This window comes from Physella acuta, unplaced genomic scaffold (assembly GCF_028476545.2).
Source record: "Physella acuta isolate Inbredline_101_S28 unplaced genomic scaffold, ASM2847654v3 ptg000284l, whole genome shotgun sequence".
NCBI lineage: Eukaryota > Metazoa > Mollusca > Gastropoda > Physidae > Physella > Physella acuta.
This window is the reverse complement of record NW_026731803.1, coordinates 1089218-1107978: the sequence shown is the minus strand read 5'-3', so window position 1 is coordinate 1107978 and position 18761 is coordinate 1089218. Positions and strand designations below refer to the sequence as shown.

Sequence of the window (18761 nt, the reverse complement as noted above, 5' to 3'; positions counted from 1 at the left end):
CCCCCCCGAAGAGATGCCTGAAAGAAACTCTGGACTAAATCTTGATCTAGCTAGATCTATTAAAATAAAATTAAAATAGATCTAGATCTAGAAAAGTAGTAAGAAGGACTAGATCTACTATCTAGAACTCTAGACTCTAGAACAATGTTTAGACTGTTTAGACTTAGTAGCAGCAATAATTAGCTCATACACTTAAAATAATTAGAAATACACAATTTTTAGCAAAACAATTTAAAATGCAACTAAAATCAATCTATGCACATTTTAAAATATTAATAATATTATGTGTATAGCGTCAAATTAAATATGGTTTACAGTACTTCCGGTAGTTTTCGGAAAGGCGCGACTGACTCAGCTATACTGTTTTTTTTTACTGCTAGGGCCTATACGATTCCGGAATAATAGTATAATAATAATAATATGGTGAGATTACCTTAATCTAGATCCAGGTAGGGTCTATATTAAATTATTAATAATTATAATATTAATGCATGGTAATCTATCGCTTTAGGTACGTTAACTAAAATCTGCAGAGGATAGATATTAACTAATAGATCTATATTAATTTTTTTATATTTAGAACTAGATCTAGAGGTAATCTATCGTTTTGGGTACGTAAAATCGCCCGCGTCTAGTAATGTGAAAAACAGGTGACTCCTTACATTTTAATAATTATTTCATATTTTGAGGAGGATTTATGTTTTGAAAAATACAAAAATGTTTCCTTGTTTCATTTATGTACCTGTTTTTAAACAATTGAATTAAAACTTTTCAGTAATAAATGAACACCAGCGATGTTTCCAACAGATGCAACCATGCTCATTTACTATACTACTATAGCAGCCATCTTGTTAAATTTTTATTTTTATAGACTTATAGTGCAAGATTCAGGCGGAAGTCACTCGATTTTACAAATGGCTGCTGTTTATATAGCAAATCTTGCTTGCAGACACTAATGTTTAAAGTTAATTTCTGGCCTATATCGATATATTTAGCCATTGATTTAGGTTCATTATTCATTTATCTATAATATTTGACACAAACATATCACAATATACTTCTATTACAGCCTTGACAATGAGGTAACGTTTTCGTACATTAATAGCCACGGGCAATTTTACGTACCCAAAACGATAGATTACCGAACTAGATCTACTACTAATCTAGGCCTAAATTATTAAAAATATTAGGCCCTATAGGTCAAGCAAGGCTATTCCCAGCTGTTTGGGAATAGCCCTAGATCTAATGGAGACAAGCGAGTTGACGAGATTCCTTCCTTAGTGTTGTTGACATGGAATAAAAACGTGCTTTTTAGATTTAGACCGTAAAAAAAAATAAAAACTTAAGCCTAAAATTAATTTAGAAATTTTATATTTTTAGAATAAATGCTATAAAAGTTGCAAATCCAGAGAACTTGAAAATAATTTGTTGAGTTTAAGGCTACATTTCTATTTATTTTCATCAAGCCTAAGTTATAACCGGATGTTTCACTTTCGTAAGACAAATATCGATTGGCTGTACAGTAACTTAGTGATCGATAACTATTTGTTTACAAAACTTTGCAGATCAAGTTTTTAAATAACAATGCAAATTTAAAACCCCATGACCTAGTTTTCTATTTTTAGCTTACAATGTGTACAATAAAATTCATGTTGGCCTATCCAATAGCAAGATGCCATTGTTTATGTCGCCATTACACGTGAAAACCAAATTGTTTTTGCTTTTTTTTTAATTTTTATTTAGTAACCGAAAATATTAAAAACATCAAATACGTCCAATCTTTAGTAAAGTCCGAAAAAAACCAGACAGACAGGATTTTATAACCATATTAATTGTAACTACGCCGTGCAAGATTTTAAAATTAATTTATGCACCTCTCAAATACCTTTGAGACTTTTCTCGCTTGTGTCCATTAGATTCTAATCCCAGCCGACTGTGAATAGCCCCAATACGGCTATTCACAGTCGGCTGTCATTTCATGCTAAATAGGACTGTGAATAATATCTAAATAATAAAAGCATTTTTTGTGACTGTGGAATGAGGTATAGATTAAGAGAGCAGTGCTTTTTTATTTTGTTATATTTTTTATAGTTATTTCGGCTAAATTAGTAAATTAGTAGGCCCTAACTGTTAAAGTTTAGCTTTTTTTTAGGCTCATATTATCAGACATATCTGCTACAGGTTACGTCTACGTAGGTCATAGAGGAATTTTTAAATAAATAATAGGGCCTACTAATAGTAATTAGGGCCTAAGCATGAGTTTAGTTGGTTGTTCACATTGCTATTCGACTATTAATTACCATTAAAATTCACATTATCACATAGAATAAATATCAGGTGAAATAGGATGTCCTTTTTCATCAACTATAATCATAATAATGGACACCAGCGAGACAAGTCTCAAATGTATTTGAGAGGTGCATAAATTAATTTTAAAATCTTGCACGGCGTAGTTACAATTAAAATGGTTATAAAATCCTGTCTTTCTGGTTTTTTTTCGGACTTTACTAAAGATTGGATGTATTTTATGTTTTTAATATTTTCGGTAACTAAATAAAAATTAAAAAAAAAAGCAAAAACAATTTGGTTTTCACATGTAATGGCGACATAAATAATGGCCGCCATAAATTTTATTGTACACATTGTAAGCTAAAAATTGAAAAATAGGTCATGGTGTTTAAATTTGCATAGTTATTTAAAAACTTGATCTGCAAAGTTTTGTAAACAAAATAACTATGATGTGGGGCTGTCAGAAATCGATCACGGAGTTCCTTTACAGCCAATCAATGTTTGTCTAACGAAAGTGAAACATCGGGTTATAACTTAGGCTTGATGAAAATAAATAGAAATGTAGCCTTAAACTCAACAAATTATTTTCAAGTTCTCTGGATCTGCAACTTGTATAGCATTTATTCTAAAAATATTAAATTTCTGAATTAATTTTAGGCTTAAGTTTTTAATAAAATTTTATCATTTAATATTTTTATGGTCCTAAATCTAAAAAAGCACATTTTTATTCCATGTCAACAACATTACGGAAGGAATCTCGTCAACTTGCTGGTGTCCATTCACAGCTACCATCACACTTTTGTGTTTTTTCTCTTAGCAAAAATCTACGGGACAGGTTTTTTTTTTTGCTGATATGCCAACAATTACATCACAAAAAAAAAAAAAAAATTAACAAAAATAACCCTTCCATGAGTAACTCAAGTAACTGGGACAACATATTTTGATAATAAGATTAAGAGTCATAGCAATAAGGCATCTGATAGATTTGAACCAGCATTTGAGCCACTCCCCATGACCACTCAACCACACATCTTCATGCCCAATTGGGTATTTTTAACATTAAGTTTAAAAAAAAACGGTCACGACTGTGAATAGACACTTTGATTATTATAAATAATTAAATAGTAATGTGAAAAAGCTGACTTATTAAATTTAAGGGTGAACTATAGTTTTAGTTTAGGTAATTGTAGTAGATTTAAGTAAAATCGTCAGAGACTAGTATATTTCTATATATATATATTTAGGCCTATATATATATATATATATATATATATATATATATATATTTAGGCCTATATATATATATATATATATATATATAAATATATATATATATATATATATATATATATATATATATATATATATATATATATATATATATATATATATATATATATATATATATATATATATATATATATATATATATATATATATATATATATATATATATATTTAGGCCTATATATATATATATATATATATATATATATATTTAGGCCTATATATATATATATATATATATGTATATATATATATATATATATATATATATATATATATATATATATATATATATATATATATATAATATACATATATATCTATCATAATATATGCAAACAATTTAGTCGGTCAACAGAATATAAACGTGAAAGCTTTGTATGTGTAATGGTTTCTCATGTTATGTTTATTTTATGTTTTTTTTTTGTATTTATAATATTAATTTTAAATACATTTCCTTTTTATACTATGTCATTCTTTAGTATGTATTTTTAAAAAAAAATAATAATTAAGAGAAGTAATTGCTTTTTAATTTGTGTTTAGAGTACAATTCTATTGAAAGGAGCTTATGAGCACCCCTATTTAATTATTTTAAAAAGGGAAATAAGTCATGGAACTGTTTTGAACGTTAGCCTATCTAAATCTTTCACACTACAGCTTATGGTTTAAAACAAATGGAAAAATAATATACAAGAGCGTGTGATGGTGTCTATAGAATAAATAAAAATCCAACCGCAGCTGTAGTACTCTTTTTACAAAAAATCCATCAAGTCAAAATGCAAGAGAATTATTTTTTTAACTATAAAAAATTGATTATGGTCGGCTGTGGGCCCCTAAATGACGTGAGCCCTCCGCATCGCTGGGTCTGGCGGCACTGTAGTTCCACCCCTGTGTTTAAAGTTAATTTCTGGCCTATTAATACAAAGTTTCGCTGTCTGTGTATGTATCTGTGTATCAATCTGACAAGAACGCTATAGAGAAATTACAAGCAAAATAAAAACTTTCAGAGTAATACGGAAACGAAATATGACGTCACATTTAGCATATAGTAAAAATAATCTCAAGCCGGAGAGTGCACACAGTAATATGACGTCATTGATTCTCAAGTAAACATTGAATCAAAAAGCCAATTTTGTCTAATCTTAATAGTGGTTTGCGTGAAGAGTTTCTTTCATAAAATTCTTCGGATAGGGGCGAAGCCCATCCCCCGCGTAAGAACGTCTAAGCCGGCCCCTCCCCCCCCCCAACTCAAAAACAATGTCGTCATCGATACTCTATAATAAAGCCTAATTCATGTGTCTAATCTAAAAAGTGGTTTGCGTGCAGAGTTTCTTTCATTCAATTCTTCGGGTAATGGCTAAGCGCGACACCAGTGTTTCTTTCAGACTTCTTCCTTCCCGGAGGGGGGAACTTTTTCTAATCTAAAAAGTGTTTAGCGTGCACAATTTTTTTCATGCATCTCTTCCGGTAGGGGCGAAGCCCCGCCCAGGTTCTTCCTTCAGTTTGTATGATCTACAAATGCGACCAGCGTTTCTTTCAGACTTTTTCCTCCCCAGCGAGGGGTGGGGGTACTTGAATTTTTTGGGGGGCGGGGGTAGAATTTTTGGGAGGGGGCGGACACTGGAATTCAAAAAGTATATAATTATATTTCATTGAATGGGACGGTAGACATGTTTTGGGGTGTGTGTGGGGGGGGGGGGGGGCGGGGCCCCCTACTCCCAAGTAGAGTTGCCTGAAAGAAACTCTAAATGCAACTTTTGTCATGAATGAGATTAGGTGCATGGTTTAGGGATATGCCTATGACTATATTTTGTTTAAAGTACCGATTCTGGATAAAAATCCGTTTTCAATATCATTTCTCGTTTCCGGTTAAATTAAATTGAGGTGGTGATTTTGTTTTGGTTTTAGTTTAGAGAAAATAGACAGCACTATCAACCTAGCGCCCATTGTATCCTTAACAGGCCATTTTCTTCGTATTGATATATTTAGCCTTTGATTTTGGTTTATTATTTAGTTATCTATAATATTTGACAAAAATATATCACTATGTACTTCTATTAAAGCCTTAACAATGTGGCAACTTTTACGTACCTAAAAGTTGATAGAATACCAATTTAAGTAATTATTTCACATTTTTACATTTTGAAAGTTACAAAAATCACATCAAAAATGTTATAAAATTTTATTCAATGATTCATGTAGGCCATTGTAGGCCTACCTGTTTTTAAACAATTGTATTAAAACTTTACAGTAGGCGAATAAATAAAGATTAGTGACATTTCCATCAGATTCAACCAAGCTCAAGATTTTTTGTTTTTGGTAACATTAATCAAATAAAAAATTCCAGATTCAGGGGTAACCACTTTAATTTACAGTTGGCCCTTGTGTATTTAACTAATGGATCTAGATCTATATAGCAAATCTTGCTCGCAAATACTTCTGTTTAAAGTTAATTTCTGGCCTATATCAGCCTATTGATATATTTAGATGTAAAACCTTAGTTTAGCGTCCTAAATTCGGCCAAAACTAGTAATGTGGGGGAGAGGGGATTGCCTAATGAATATGTCTGTAAATATGAGTATATTTTCGTATATTTAATATTTTAATAAAATATTTTATATAGCTCTAGGCCTAATTGAATAATAGATCACCATCCCCCAATGTAAAGGATGTCTGATGTCAAACTCTTGGGTTTGAGGTGATAAGTACAGATTATCATGGGAAGTTAGGATTAGAAATTGTATTTTTTATTTTTTATATCTTTATTTTGTAATTTATAATAAGAAAGGAAATACAAAACAGTCATGAGCTCAGTGGAAAAATCAGCTGATGTGGCAGATCAACAGGATGTCAAGCAATCCTGGCGCACTAGTGTTGACTCTAAAGGGGCTTTTGTCCGGAAGGAGTCTCAGTTCAGACATTGGATCACTGGTAATCTATTTCTTTCTTTTTGATGTGTGATCCATATATAAATTAATTGGCAGCACACTAAGTAGACATGATTTATAAACATCTGAGAAAATATTTGGGTTGAATTTGGAAAATTGGTCTTCTACTAATTTAACTTAATAATAATTCAGTTTTTGAAAAAAAGGATCATTCAGGATTTTTTAAATCTAAATATTAAGAAAAAAAAACCCAATTATTTTGTTACTAATAGGAATAGGCCAACAAGTACTATAATTTAATAGTTGAATTTGTTTTTTTATTCCTTTAAAATCTATGGAGCCTTTTTTTAGGAGAGCTACTTTAATACTGATTTCAATGGTCAAAACCATTTAGGAATAGTATAAATAGTTTCTGATGAGAGCAGTCTATAATGTTAACTATCCAAAATGTGATTCAGTGAACTTCTGTTTTTACAGTCTGGTATCTTTATTATAAATGTATAGTTGTAGAACTTTTAGATGACAATTTAAATAATTTTAAGCTAGATGTAAAAAATAATAAATGTCCTCAACAAATGCATAAATTACATGAATACATGATTATAAAAAAATTAAAATAATAAACTTGATATTTTATTCTCCCTCCTCTGTATTAAGCTTCAGCTAAAAAAAAATCTCAAGGTGCAATGCTACTCATGTAAATATACATATAATAAAAAGGAAGTCAATATAAACACACACACACATACATATATATATATATATATATATATATATATATATATATATATATATATATATATATATATATATGTTACGGTCAAAGCCCGTGCGCAATGTGCGCATTGGCTGGCTCTCTTGGCCAAAGCCCGAAAAGCTTAGCACTGAGAGAGTATTTCCTACATTAGCTGGCCAATGCGCACACTGGCTGGGACGTGATGGCCAAAGTCCAAAAAGTTTACAATTGACAAAGTAATTCATACATTGGCCAGCCAATGCACGCACTGGCCGGGATGTCTTATCTAGACTAAGTTGTCATCGCGTTTTCATTATTCTGAGTGACAGACATACCAGATGGCTGCCAAAATAAATAATCCAAATCCTAATGAAAGAGAATTTGTGAATCAAGTTATTTCTGAACTAAAGAACATGTGGACTGAACTTAAACTAGTTCACAGAAATCCAAGGCATAGCCAAAGCCAAGGTATAGTAGAACGTGCCAACCAAGATGTTCAAAACATGATGATGACATGGATACAGACAAATCAATCAGCTCATTGGGCTGAGAGTCTCAAATTTATTCAATTTTATGAAAAACTTGACAATAATATGTATAGCTTGTGAAAGATATTGTAGTGCAGCCCATTCTTGTGGATCCTGTGGCAACGATATCCATGCAATTTGCGGAGTAGCCAATGAAGAAGACGAAGGGTATGGAGGGAACATTACTTGCAGATTATGTCACAATAAACAAGAAATCACGGACAACAGGTCAGCATTTCATACTAGCTTACAAACTCAAGGTGCCAAGACGCTAAAAAAATCAGATAAAATTTTTAAACAAACTGAAGTGGGAGATAATGTTCGCATCCGTATACCAGATGTTGACAGAGGTCGCGGTGATCCCCAAAGCGTCATTGTAGTAGCCATGAGCGTCGAGGTGTTCTAAAACAACTGTACGCTAGAAGTGAGTTTTCAATTCTTCACAAAAAACTGCTCTCATTGTCGCCCTTTGGCACTAAGGAAAAATCACTACGAACCATCGCATCTTCACAATCACTGACCGGTGGCCAAGGCTACTTTTGCTGCAATTGCACAAGCTAATGCACAACAAATCGCTGCTAGTGTAAAAATAACAAGCTACTATATAAATCTAAATGCCATAAAAGTTCAACTTGTTGTAACAAGTGATAATATTGATTGAGACTATAGTACAATAATATAATTTGAATTTTTCTTTCATTTACTTTAATTAATAAATAATAAAGACTTAATTTCATGATACTTACGGTATAAAAAAGGCTAAATCTGCTCATGATCTTCTAATTCGAACATTGGCCGGTCGTCCCATACCAGATGATCTTCTAATTAGAATTTTGGCCAGTCCAAAGGCCGAAATCAAGAGCCATTTCAGACTTTGGCCAGTCCGCGGATTGGCCGGCCAAAGGCCAAAATCAAGTTAAGTTTCGGACTTTGACCGGTCAATGGGAGGCAATATTGGCCAATGCGCGCATTGGCCGGCCAATGCATGCTTTGGCCAACTTCTGGCTTTGACCGTAACATATATATATATATATATATATATATATATATATATATATATATATATATATATATATATATATATATATATATATATATAGGCTATGTATACTAGCCATCAATACCAGTGTTTCTTCCAGGCATCTCTTTGGGGGAGTCTACAGCCCCCCACCCCCCAAAAAATGGAAGTTAAATAGAAAATATATACTTTTAACAGTGTTTGCCTCCCCCCCAGAAATTCTGTAACTGTACCCATTACGCCCAACTTATAGGCCTATATATTTTTAATGTTATACTTGTTTTAGAAAAATAATTTATAACATAATTTATAAAATAATTACTAGTCAAAATGCAATGTGCTTTACCATGCCTTGAACAATAATAGTGTCTAAGCAAGGAATTAGCAAAAAATCTGAATCTCACACGTTTAAAATAATGTAGGCTACCAATACCTATTTGAAAAATTAAAACCAAATATATACATTATATGCACACACTGATTATGAGACCTAAATGATTCTGTTGAAAACCCGGCTGTTAAATGATATTTATGTAGTTTTTAAAGTAATTTTTATTAGTTTTGGCACAGTTATTAGTTTTTATAGCATACTTCTTCATAAGTAGATCTATAGATCTAAATCAAATTAGAGTGAAATAGTTTATTTCTTTATATTTTAAAATTGACAGATGTGGGAAGTGAATCTTATTGAAGATAATGTCATTAGTTTTGTGTGTCATTTACGACATTCAATGTTTAATTCTATTTTTATACTACATTCAATGACGCCAATAGTGTTGTGTACTTTCCATAGTTGTGACATGTGACAACGTTTTTCTGTTACTTGTATCTTCTCTAGAGCATTTTTGTCACCACCATTAACACTTTTCTGGTTGCTTAAAATGTTTCTACATATGAATATACCTTTATTTTTTTTCTTCCTTAAATAAAATTTAATAATACATATACTACATCCAACATATTATTTTCAACAAAAGTCTGTATCTTTAAGTTCTCCATATATCGCTGAAGATCCTGATCTCAAAGTCTAGGAAAATATGTATGTTGCAGATAGAGAGAGATAGAGTGCAGAGTTTAAATCACAACATATCATTTAATTACAACAATCAATTGAAAGGGTTTGGAAGCAGGCATTGTGCCAGAAATAGCAATATTAGAAATACGCTACAGTGCAATTTCCACTCCTTAACTAGACATAGTTATAGATAATAAAATGATTCCTGCACAGTAAAGACAAAGCCATTTAGCCAGATGGCATTCAAGGCCACCATATCTAGGCAGAATTGCCTCACCAGAAAGCACCAAGATGAGGTAGCTTCACCAAAATAAAAGCCTTATTAAATTACAGCTGATGGCTCTTCAGGGTTTCAAGCAGAAGCTAATCGTTACCACCTGTATGTATCACTGGCCTGTCCATGGGCACACAGGACACTGATACTGAGAGCACTGAAGGGACTAGAGGATAACATTTCTGTCACTGTGGTTGACTGGCTCCTAGGTCCAAACGGCTGGGCCTTTACTGACAAGGTCAGGTACATTCATGTCTTTGCTTATTTTTTTTTTTTTATTTATTTTACTTCAACATTTTAAAGTAGAATTATAAATATAATATTTGTCATTTCTATCATTCCTAACTACCACACCAGTAGCGCAGCATTACAGTAAAGGTTATTAATGGTTCAGGTTTGATCTGTATCCTTATATTAAATAAATAATACCACAGCTTTAGGGTTTTAAATTAGACTTTGTATGATTTCTTTCAGTAAGGAAAATATTGAAGTTTATCTCAGTAATCAACTTTTTACAAGATGAAATTAAATAAGTTAAATAGTTATTTTCTATTGTTCATTATTTTTTACAACCTACATTATTTGCAACAGAAGCCGAAGTGTAGTTTAGACACTGTGAACAACTGTAATTTTCTGAGAGAGGTGTATGCAAAAAGTGATCCTTGTAAGTTGATTTTCTTTTACTAAAAGTTTTAGGAACATTTGTCCTCAAACACTCAACATATTTGAAAAGATAGATAGAATCATACCCCATCAGCTGCTAAAGTTTGTTTACTTTGATTGTGTAAGTGTTGAGATAGAGCTTTGTTTCTGAAAGGGAAATGTTTGTATTTGCCCCAGCTTACAGTGGTAACATCACTGTGCCGTGTTTGTGGGACAAGTTAACAAACAAGGTAGTGAACAATGAATCAAGTGAAATCATCCGCATGTTGAACTCTGAGTTCCAGGCTTTCTGTAAAACACCGGAACAACTGGAGCTGAACTTGTATCCAGAACACTTGAAGGAGAAGATTGATGGGCTAAATGCTTGGATTTATCCGTAAGTTTTTTTTTTTTATATATTTATTTTCCTCCAATAAATATAATTTAAACTAATAGAATATTTATAGAATATTGACTTTGGTTATGTTAAATGCAAATTATTTAGCATCTGTAAGTCGTTAATTTTCTTTTTTAGCCAAAAAAGTTTTTCTGAAATAATTTATTAGTCTAATTATTAAATATTTTCTACCACATTACACACACAAATAAAAATTTGTTAGAAGTTCTCTACTCTTTCTGAATTCTTCATTCATCTCATTCTCCTTGACCAATCCTAACTTGAGTAAGTAAGAAAAATAAAGGATGTTGGGCACAAAACAGACAACCCTATCCAATGATATGAATAAGTCATAGAAACAGGTGAACTCTACTTCTTTTGCCCCATGGATCACCAGATCTTAAAGGATAACTCATTGAATGAAGATAATGATGTAGGTTTGTACAGGGATTTACTGTGGAATAAACTTAATGTAGAGCTTTTATTATTGTCTGCTGACACATTCTGCCTGCAGCTTTAAGACATTGTCTCTATCTCTGTACCAGGGAAATCAACAATGGGGTCTACAAATGTGGCTTTGCTAAATCACAAGAGGCTTATGATGAAGCAGTGGCTGGACTCTTCATTGCTCTAGATAAGGTGGGATTCCTTTCACATCAGCTGGTGTTTACATGTGTAACCCGCAGTCCCCACCCTACATGACCAGCTCCGCCCCCTACCAGACATGACCAGCTCTGCCCCCTACTAGACATGACCAGCTCTGCCCCCTACTAGACATGACCAGCTCTGCCCCCTACTAGACATGACCAGCTCCGCCCCCTACCAGACCTGACCAGCCCTGCCCCCCCTACTAGACATGACCAGCTCCGCCCCTACCAGACATGACCAGCTGACCAGCTCTATAAACATGTACTAGTTACACTCTGTAAAGGGTATCTTTAGTTTTTAAATCTGTGGACTTCAGTTATTTGGTGCACTATTACTATGATATAACTAAACAAACCTGCTATTTCTACTTAGAAATCTAAAATAAATGAATAATTGTCGTTCATTATCTATGAAACCTTCCTTATACTAAAACAGTGCTTTATCATGATATTTGTTTAATTAATTTAACTACGTTAATAATCATTTAATAAACAAGAATGATTTAACTATTTACAATACAATAAGAACTAATTATTACGTACTTACATCATAAGCTACTTTATTCATTCATGCCCATAACACTTAGGGTAGATCAAGTAGAGCTCTTCTGTTTTAATGACCTCAGAATACTAGGGGATAGTGTGGTCATCACTATGCCAGTTGCCTTAATTTTCTAATATGAATCAGTTACCCATCAGAGCTGGGTGGGCTCAGGGACGTCCGATATAATCAAGCCCGGGTTTCAAACTTCAGATTTTAGGGTTAGTAGGTGCAAGCACTACCTTTAGACCACAAAGTCCTTTATTTTATTTAGAAAAAGACGTAAATTGTTAGTATTATTTTTCAGGTAGAAGACTTGCTGTCCCACACAAGATATTTAACTGGACCAGATTTGACAGAGGCAGACATCAGACTTTTCACAACTTTGATCAGATTTGACACGGTCTACCATACTCACTTCAAGGTTTGATTTTTACATTTCCATCCCTGATGTTTTCAATCGGTCAAAACACGTAAACCACATATGCTTTAATGGTAACCTAATTTATATGTTAAACTTTGAAATTCATTTTTAAAATTTGTATTAAAATCCTCTCTACTAAAATTTTGATTGATATATGGGAGGATAATTTGAAAATGAGTTAGCCTAACCTTGCTATAATTTGTGTCTAAGTTAGCTTAACTTTGCTATGATCTGTGTGTGAGTTTGCCCAACTTAGTGCTGATCTGTGAGTGACTTTGCTATGATCTGTGTGTGAGTGAACCTAACTTTGCTATGATCTAAGTGTGAGTGAACCTAACTTTGCTATGATCTGTGTGTGAGTTAGACTAACCTTGCTATGATCTATGTGTGAGTGAACCTAACTTTGCTATGATCTATGTTTTAGTGAATCTAATCTTGCTATGATCTATGTGTGAGTGAACCTAACCTTGCTATGATCTATGTGTGAGTGAACCTAACCTTGCTATGATCTGTGTGTGAGTGAACCTAACCTTGCTATGATCTGTGAACCTAACTTAGCTATGATCTGTGTGTTAATTTAACTTTGCTATGATGTGTGTGTGAGTTTTCCTAACTTTGCTATGATCTGTGTGTGGGTTAGCCTAACTTTGCTATGATCTATGTGTGAGTGAACCTAACTTAGCTATGATCTGTGAGTGAGTCAGCCTAACTTAGCTATGATCTATGTGTGAGTGAACCTAACTTAGCTATGATCTATGTGTGAGTGAACCTAACCTTGCTATGATCTGTGTGTGAGTGAACCTAACCTTGCTATGATCTGTGTGTGAGTGAACCTAACCTTGCTATGATCTGTGTGTTAATTTAACCTTGCTATGATCTCTACCAGACCAACAAGAAAAGAATTGTGGACTATCCAAACCTGTGGGGTTTTGTCAGGGACATCTACCAGCTGCCTGGGGTCGCCGATACAGTGGACCAAGAACACATCATGAAACATTACTTTGTGAGTTCACATTTTCTCTCTTCTAGCCTTAACTGTGAGGTGTTTAAGTTTGTTACTTAAGTATTCTAATTTTAGGCACATTTACTTTTACCACTACAGGGGAGAACATCTTGAGTGTGTTAACTACATATCAAGTTATTTTTAGCTTTGTCTGTTATAGGGCCTACTTTTGTTTCGCCATTTGAGTTTTTTTTTATTTTTACTCTTTTTAATCCTTGCATAGTACAGTTAATTTGGGTTTATTAATTTGGGTTTGAAATTGAAATATATGTTTTTAGCAATTTTTTTTCTCTTAGGAAATGAAAGTATGCCAGTTTTCTCACTAAATGTATGGATTAGATTATAATTAGAACAAATATCTCCATTTGGTAAATTATTTTATGCACAATGTACCTGTTATTGAGTGACTGCTTAATGTGGTTCTGCTGTATAAAAGAGTTCTGGTTTTATTTTTCACAAGAATTTCAACAAAACTACATCAATAATCAATAATAAATTGAAACAGCTTAAAAATGGCCACTCGAGAGATATCAAGACCTTGGTGTACATTAAAAACTAAAATTTGGCAAAAAAAATAAAGTAAATAGACAAATAATTATCCAAAATTGAAAATGTCATTACTGTACCTGTACGCTTGTGGATTAAACAAAGTCAGCATTGTTTTTGCATTTCAGTATTGCATCCAAACATTAAAACTTTTCATTTAAAAACAATTAATTTTTGTTAAACTTGTATGAATTTTTGTATGCACACCAGTATACATTTAAAATGTCTCCCTAAACTTCCTGTGGCTATTTTCAGGCAAGTCATCTGACCATCAACCCTACTGGTATTGTACCTGTAGGACCTGAGCTAGACTTGATGTCACCCCATCACAGGGAGAAAATGTAGCTGTCAGATAGTTGATGTTCATTCAGCTTAAAGAACCACAATGTGTTATTCGTTATACAATTAATATTCAATTTAATAATTCAGAGTGTAAAAATAGTTATTTAAAAAAAACCACCATTGTTTGAGATATTCATTAGAACTAACAAAAAACAACAACCATGTTGATAGGCATAATTTTTATTGCAAATGTATGGTTTCAGTCTAATTTTTCACTGATTGTTCACTGATTCAAGTTTATACAGCTTATGTATTCGCTTTGAATTTCAATCGAATATCTCACTTATATTGATTTCATAACACTTCAATTGGTTGTGCTAATATTTTACTAGTAAAAATTTAATTTATTGTACTATGTAACCACTAAATATATAATTTTGCACCCCTAGCTATTTTTATATAAAACTGAAAATATTTACCAAGCTTATTTAGGATTTTAACTATATTTATTTTTTTAATGCAAGCCTGTATGATTTAAAATATATTTTGGTCGGTTTTAAAATGAATTTATTGTAATTTTAAAGTAGCAAATATATAAATGGTCATCTCATATCAGTTGTCTCTATCAGAGCTGACCTTTCATGTGTGGTCTCTAGACAAGATCACATTCTTATTTACAAAAACAAATGAGTCTTTTTGAGTCAGCAGCTTTCCGAAAGTTGTCAGGTGCATTATTCAAACTTTAACATCATGTTTTTAAAAAGAATTAATCAGTTTTTTCACATCCTGTTACATCAACTTTTCAAAGTTCTTTCAGGTGGGTTGTTTTTTCAAAGCAAACCAAGTCAGTTATTGACAAGAGCTATTGACAGTTTTTCATTTAAAGATCAGTAATAAACCTGAGTTGATTGTAAACAGCAATAGCTTATAATCTTTTTATTCGGCATTCAATTTAAGGATAATTAGCATAATTAATTAGGATTATAGAGATCAAATTCAACTTGTATGTATATTTGTCTGGTATTTAGTAATGAATTCACTTACCTTTGTGCCTTTTAACTTACACATTTTCAAAATAAAAAGTTGCATTCCAAGGGAGATAATTTAAAAAAAAAATGTATTTAATTTTCTACACCACTGTTCAAACAATAGAGCTCCACAGCAGAGTTGAAGGGTCAAGTACTTCATTGTATGGCATTACTCATCTCAGGTTATTTACATTTTTATAGTGATCCATTTATTTTATACAGGTTAATACCACTTTTTCCTCCTATTATTTCTTATCTCATTACATGTGTATTCAATTGCTGCTATTCTCATCTTAGCATTTATATTCAATCTTTGTTCCAACCTTTCCATTTATACTTAATTCATCAAAGCATTTATAATCAATTTTCTATTCACATGTTTCCTTTTATTATTTTTATACTTAGATTATAGCATTTATATACAATGTCATTCTCATCTTTTTATACACTTTTTATATTTGCTGTCACTTCTTTTCATTAGATCTACAATTTTTATGTAGATGATTTGCTTATTTCAGAATAGCAGTGTTTTTTTTTATGTAATATTTTTGAAAGGCTAATAAATAAATTATGTATCATCATTAAACCTTTTGTTGCATCACTGTTTTTCTAGTCAAGGTAAAAACATAGCAATTATAGCCAGGGCTCGTGCAGATATGATATATAATTATACAAGAACCACTTTACACAATTATAGTAACTGGGAGCATTACTGCATGACTATTAACATAATTCAGGTCTCTGTGGTTTTATAAGCCAACCTAAAAATTGTAAAATTCACTTGTGTTGGTATAAAAAGCAAACAGAAACTAAACGTATACTATTTCTATCCAAGTGTTTTGTTAAGTAGGTTCTGTATGGAGTGCTAGAAGGAAACTGTTGAAAGGTTTTGGTGTTTGGAATGAAGAAACAGTCACCAAATGTGACCTCAGCATATGAAGGGATTGTGTGCCCAGCCACCTTTACTTCCCTAATGTAAGTTAGGTACCCATCAGAGTTGGGTGGACACAGGGATGCGCTTTGACTCTAGCCAGGGATCCGAACTTTCGGGTTAGCAGTTGAGCACTTTATTGTTCAACCATGCTGTCCCATATTGCTAGGTAAAACACTTTAAATACAATTTTTCAACACTCCTAAAAAACATTTAAGAAAATTTTAGCTAAACACAACCGTAAGTTACAATACAAAACCTTAAAAGTGAAAATATTGTAATTTATTCATTAAAAATGAAATCACAATGATAAAATGAACAATGCAATTTAGCTGCTAGCTATGGTAATGATGAGTATAGGAATAGAGAAGAAATAAAATTGTAGAAACAATTTTGAATGAGTCTAGAAAGTATGGGCATGTACATCATTTCATTATCCAATGGGCTGTATCTGGTAATAAATAATTGCATTAGTTGTTGGGTTGTGCAATATTTACAGTCCTACTTGTATTCAAAACAAACTTTTCTAGAACTCAAAAGACCAAAACAAGTAGTTCACATCACTAACAGCTTCTCCTTTTGTTTTTGTTTGGTGATACTAATACATCTTACTGATAGCTCGAATTTATATGGTGACATTGTTACATTTTACAGATAGCTCAAATTTTTATGTGGTGACATTGTTACATGTTGCTGATAGCTTGAGCTCTTCTTCACACATTTTCAAATTTACCCATGGTTTAAATTTGTTAGTCTCATTTACCATCAACTTTGGAATGCATTCAAGCGCTACACAAAACATTACTAGTAGTATTTCTTTTCCTAAATAAACAAATATAAAACTTTACAAATTAATAAAGTTGAAAAATGTATTTCTTAGTTAAAAATTAAAAATTAAACAAGTAAGATCCCATCAAAATATTTAAAATTCCATTACAATATTCAATATCTTATTACAATGTTTAATATCCCATTAAAGTAATTAAGATCCTATTAAATATTTAATAACCTATTAAAATACTTAAAATCCCATTAAAAGATTTAAAATCCAATAAAAATATTCAATAACTTATTGTAATTTTTAATATCCCATTAAGGTCCTATTAAAATATTTAAGATCCTATTGAAATATTTAATAACCTATTAATATATTTAAGATCTTTTTAAAATATTTAACATTTTTTTTTAAAAATGTTGATTTACTTTAGCCTTTAGCCATTTTACGTTCAAACTTTTCTTACTTTTGGATTACCTGCAGTACAATATTTCAAGCAATTTTGGATAAGTTACTAAAATTATGTGTAAATTTACCTCTGGATGCAATGGTTGGGCTAATGATTTTTTAAACCCTGAATATTAATTAATTTAAAAAAAGATCATAAATAAATAAAAAATAAAAATATTAATCAACTTTATACAACTGAGGGGTATTTTTTTTAGTTTGGAGCATAACAAAAACCACATTTCATTTTTACTGATCGGACATGTTCAATAGTTTTGAATGAGGATATAAAAAAAAAAGAATGTATGACATTGCCCAGATCACTAACCTTTATGCAGTTAGATATGCAAACAGTAATTTAAAATAAGCCTTAAATATTTGTAATTAAAAGATGATTTTCTCAAAATAAATGTAAAATACATATTCTATTTGCTTTTTAAAATGTCTAATTACTCATTTTAAAAAACAAAAGCACTCTGTGAAATATTTCTATTCTGTTGTGCTGACACCTGCTTGGTTTAACCACACATGGTACAGGTTACATAAATCACATGATGAATAGCTATGCAGACTGAAGTAGAATACAGTGTCTTTTCCTTTACTAATCTTAACAGATTGATATCATTTTTGTTTTTCCTATGAAGTTTAATGTCTGTTTTAAATGTTAAACATATATATATATGGCACATTATATAGACACCTGATTTAATGGTAAAAGACAGACAACCCTCAGTTAATGGGCTGTCTTCAGGCTGCAGTATCAGCCTGTCTGCTTGCAGTGTGAACAACCTGTCATACTGCAGTAACAACCTGACTGCCTGCATTGTCCTGCTGCAGTAACAACCTGACTGCCTGCAGTAAAAACCTGATTGCCTGCAGTAACAACCTGACTGCCTGCAGTATCCTGCTGCTGTAACAACCTGTCTGCCTGCAGTGTCAGACTGCAGTAACAACCTGACTGCCTGCAGTGTCCTGCTGCAGTAACAACCTGACTGCCTGCAGTGTCCTGCTGCAGTAACAACCTGACTGCCTGCAGTGTCCTGCTGCAGTAACAACCTGACTGC

The 18761-nt window shown here is 32.0% G+C and overlaps 1 protein-coding gene across 3 annotated transcripts; it reads left to right on the top strand.

The window, feature by feature from the left end:
• The first annotated feature begins 391 nt into the window (after positions 1-391).
• Positions 392-16114, top strand: LOC131939608 (glutathionyl-hydroquinone reductase YqjG). 3 transcript variants are annotated; one of them, XM_059298015.1, is made up of 9 exons: positions 392-449; positions 6361-6507; positions 10094-10272; positions 10626-10698; positions 10875-11073; positions 11619-11712; positions 12569-12685; positions 13572-13688; positions 14490-16114. In XM_059298015.1, exons 2-9 carry the CDS (start codon positions 6381-6383, stop codon positions 14577-14579), a joined length of 996 nt encoding a protein of 331 aa, XP_059153998.1. In that variant the 5' UTR covers positions 392-449; positions 6361-6380; the 3' UTR covers positions 14580-16114. The 3 variants fall into 3 exon arrangements, with proteins under 3 accessions (XP_059153998.1, XP_059153999.1, XP_059154000.1); XM_059298016.1 differs by having other exon boundaries at positions 407-423; XM_059298017.1 differs by having other exon boundaries at positions 430-449; positions 6365-6507.
• The last annotated feature ends 2647 nt before the right edge of the window (positions 16115-18761 follow it).

Coding starts and splice junctions, on each gene's coding strand:
- LOC131939608 (XM_059298015.1), top strand. CDS start 6,381: ATGAGCTCAGTGGAAAAATCAGCTGATGTGGCAGATCAACAGGATGTC. Junction 6,508..10,093: donor GTTCAGACATTGGATCACTG/GTAATCTATTTC, acceptor ATTAAATTACAG/CTGATGGCTCTTCAGGGTTT. Junction 10,699..10,874: donor GTATGCAAAAAGTGATCCTT/GTAAGTTGATTT, acceptor TATTTGCCCCAG/CTTACAGTGGTAACATCACT.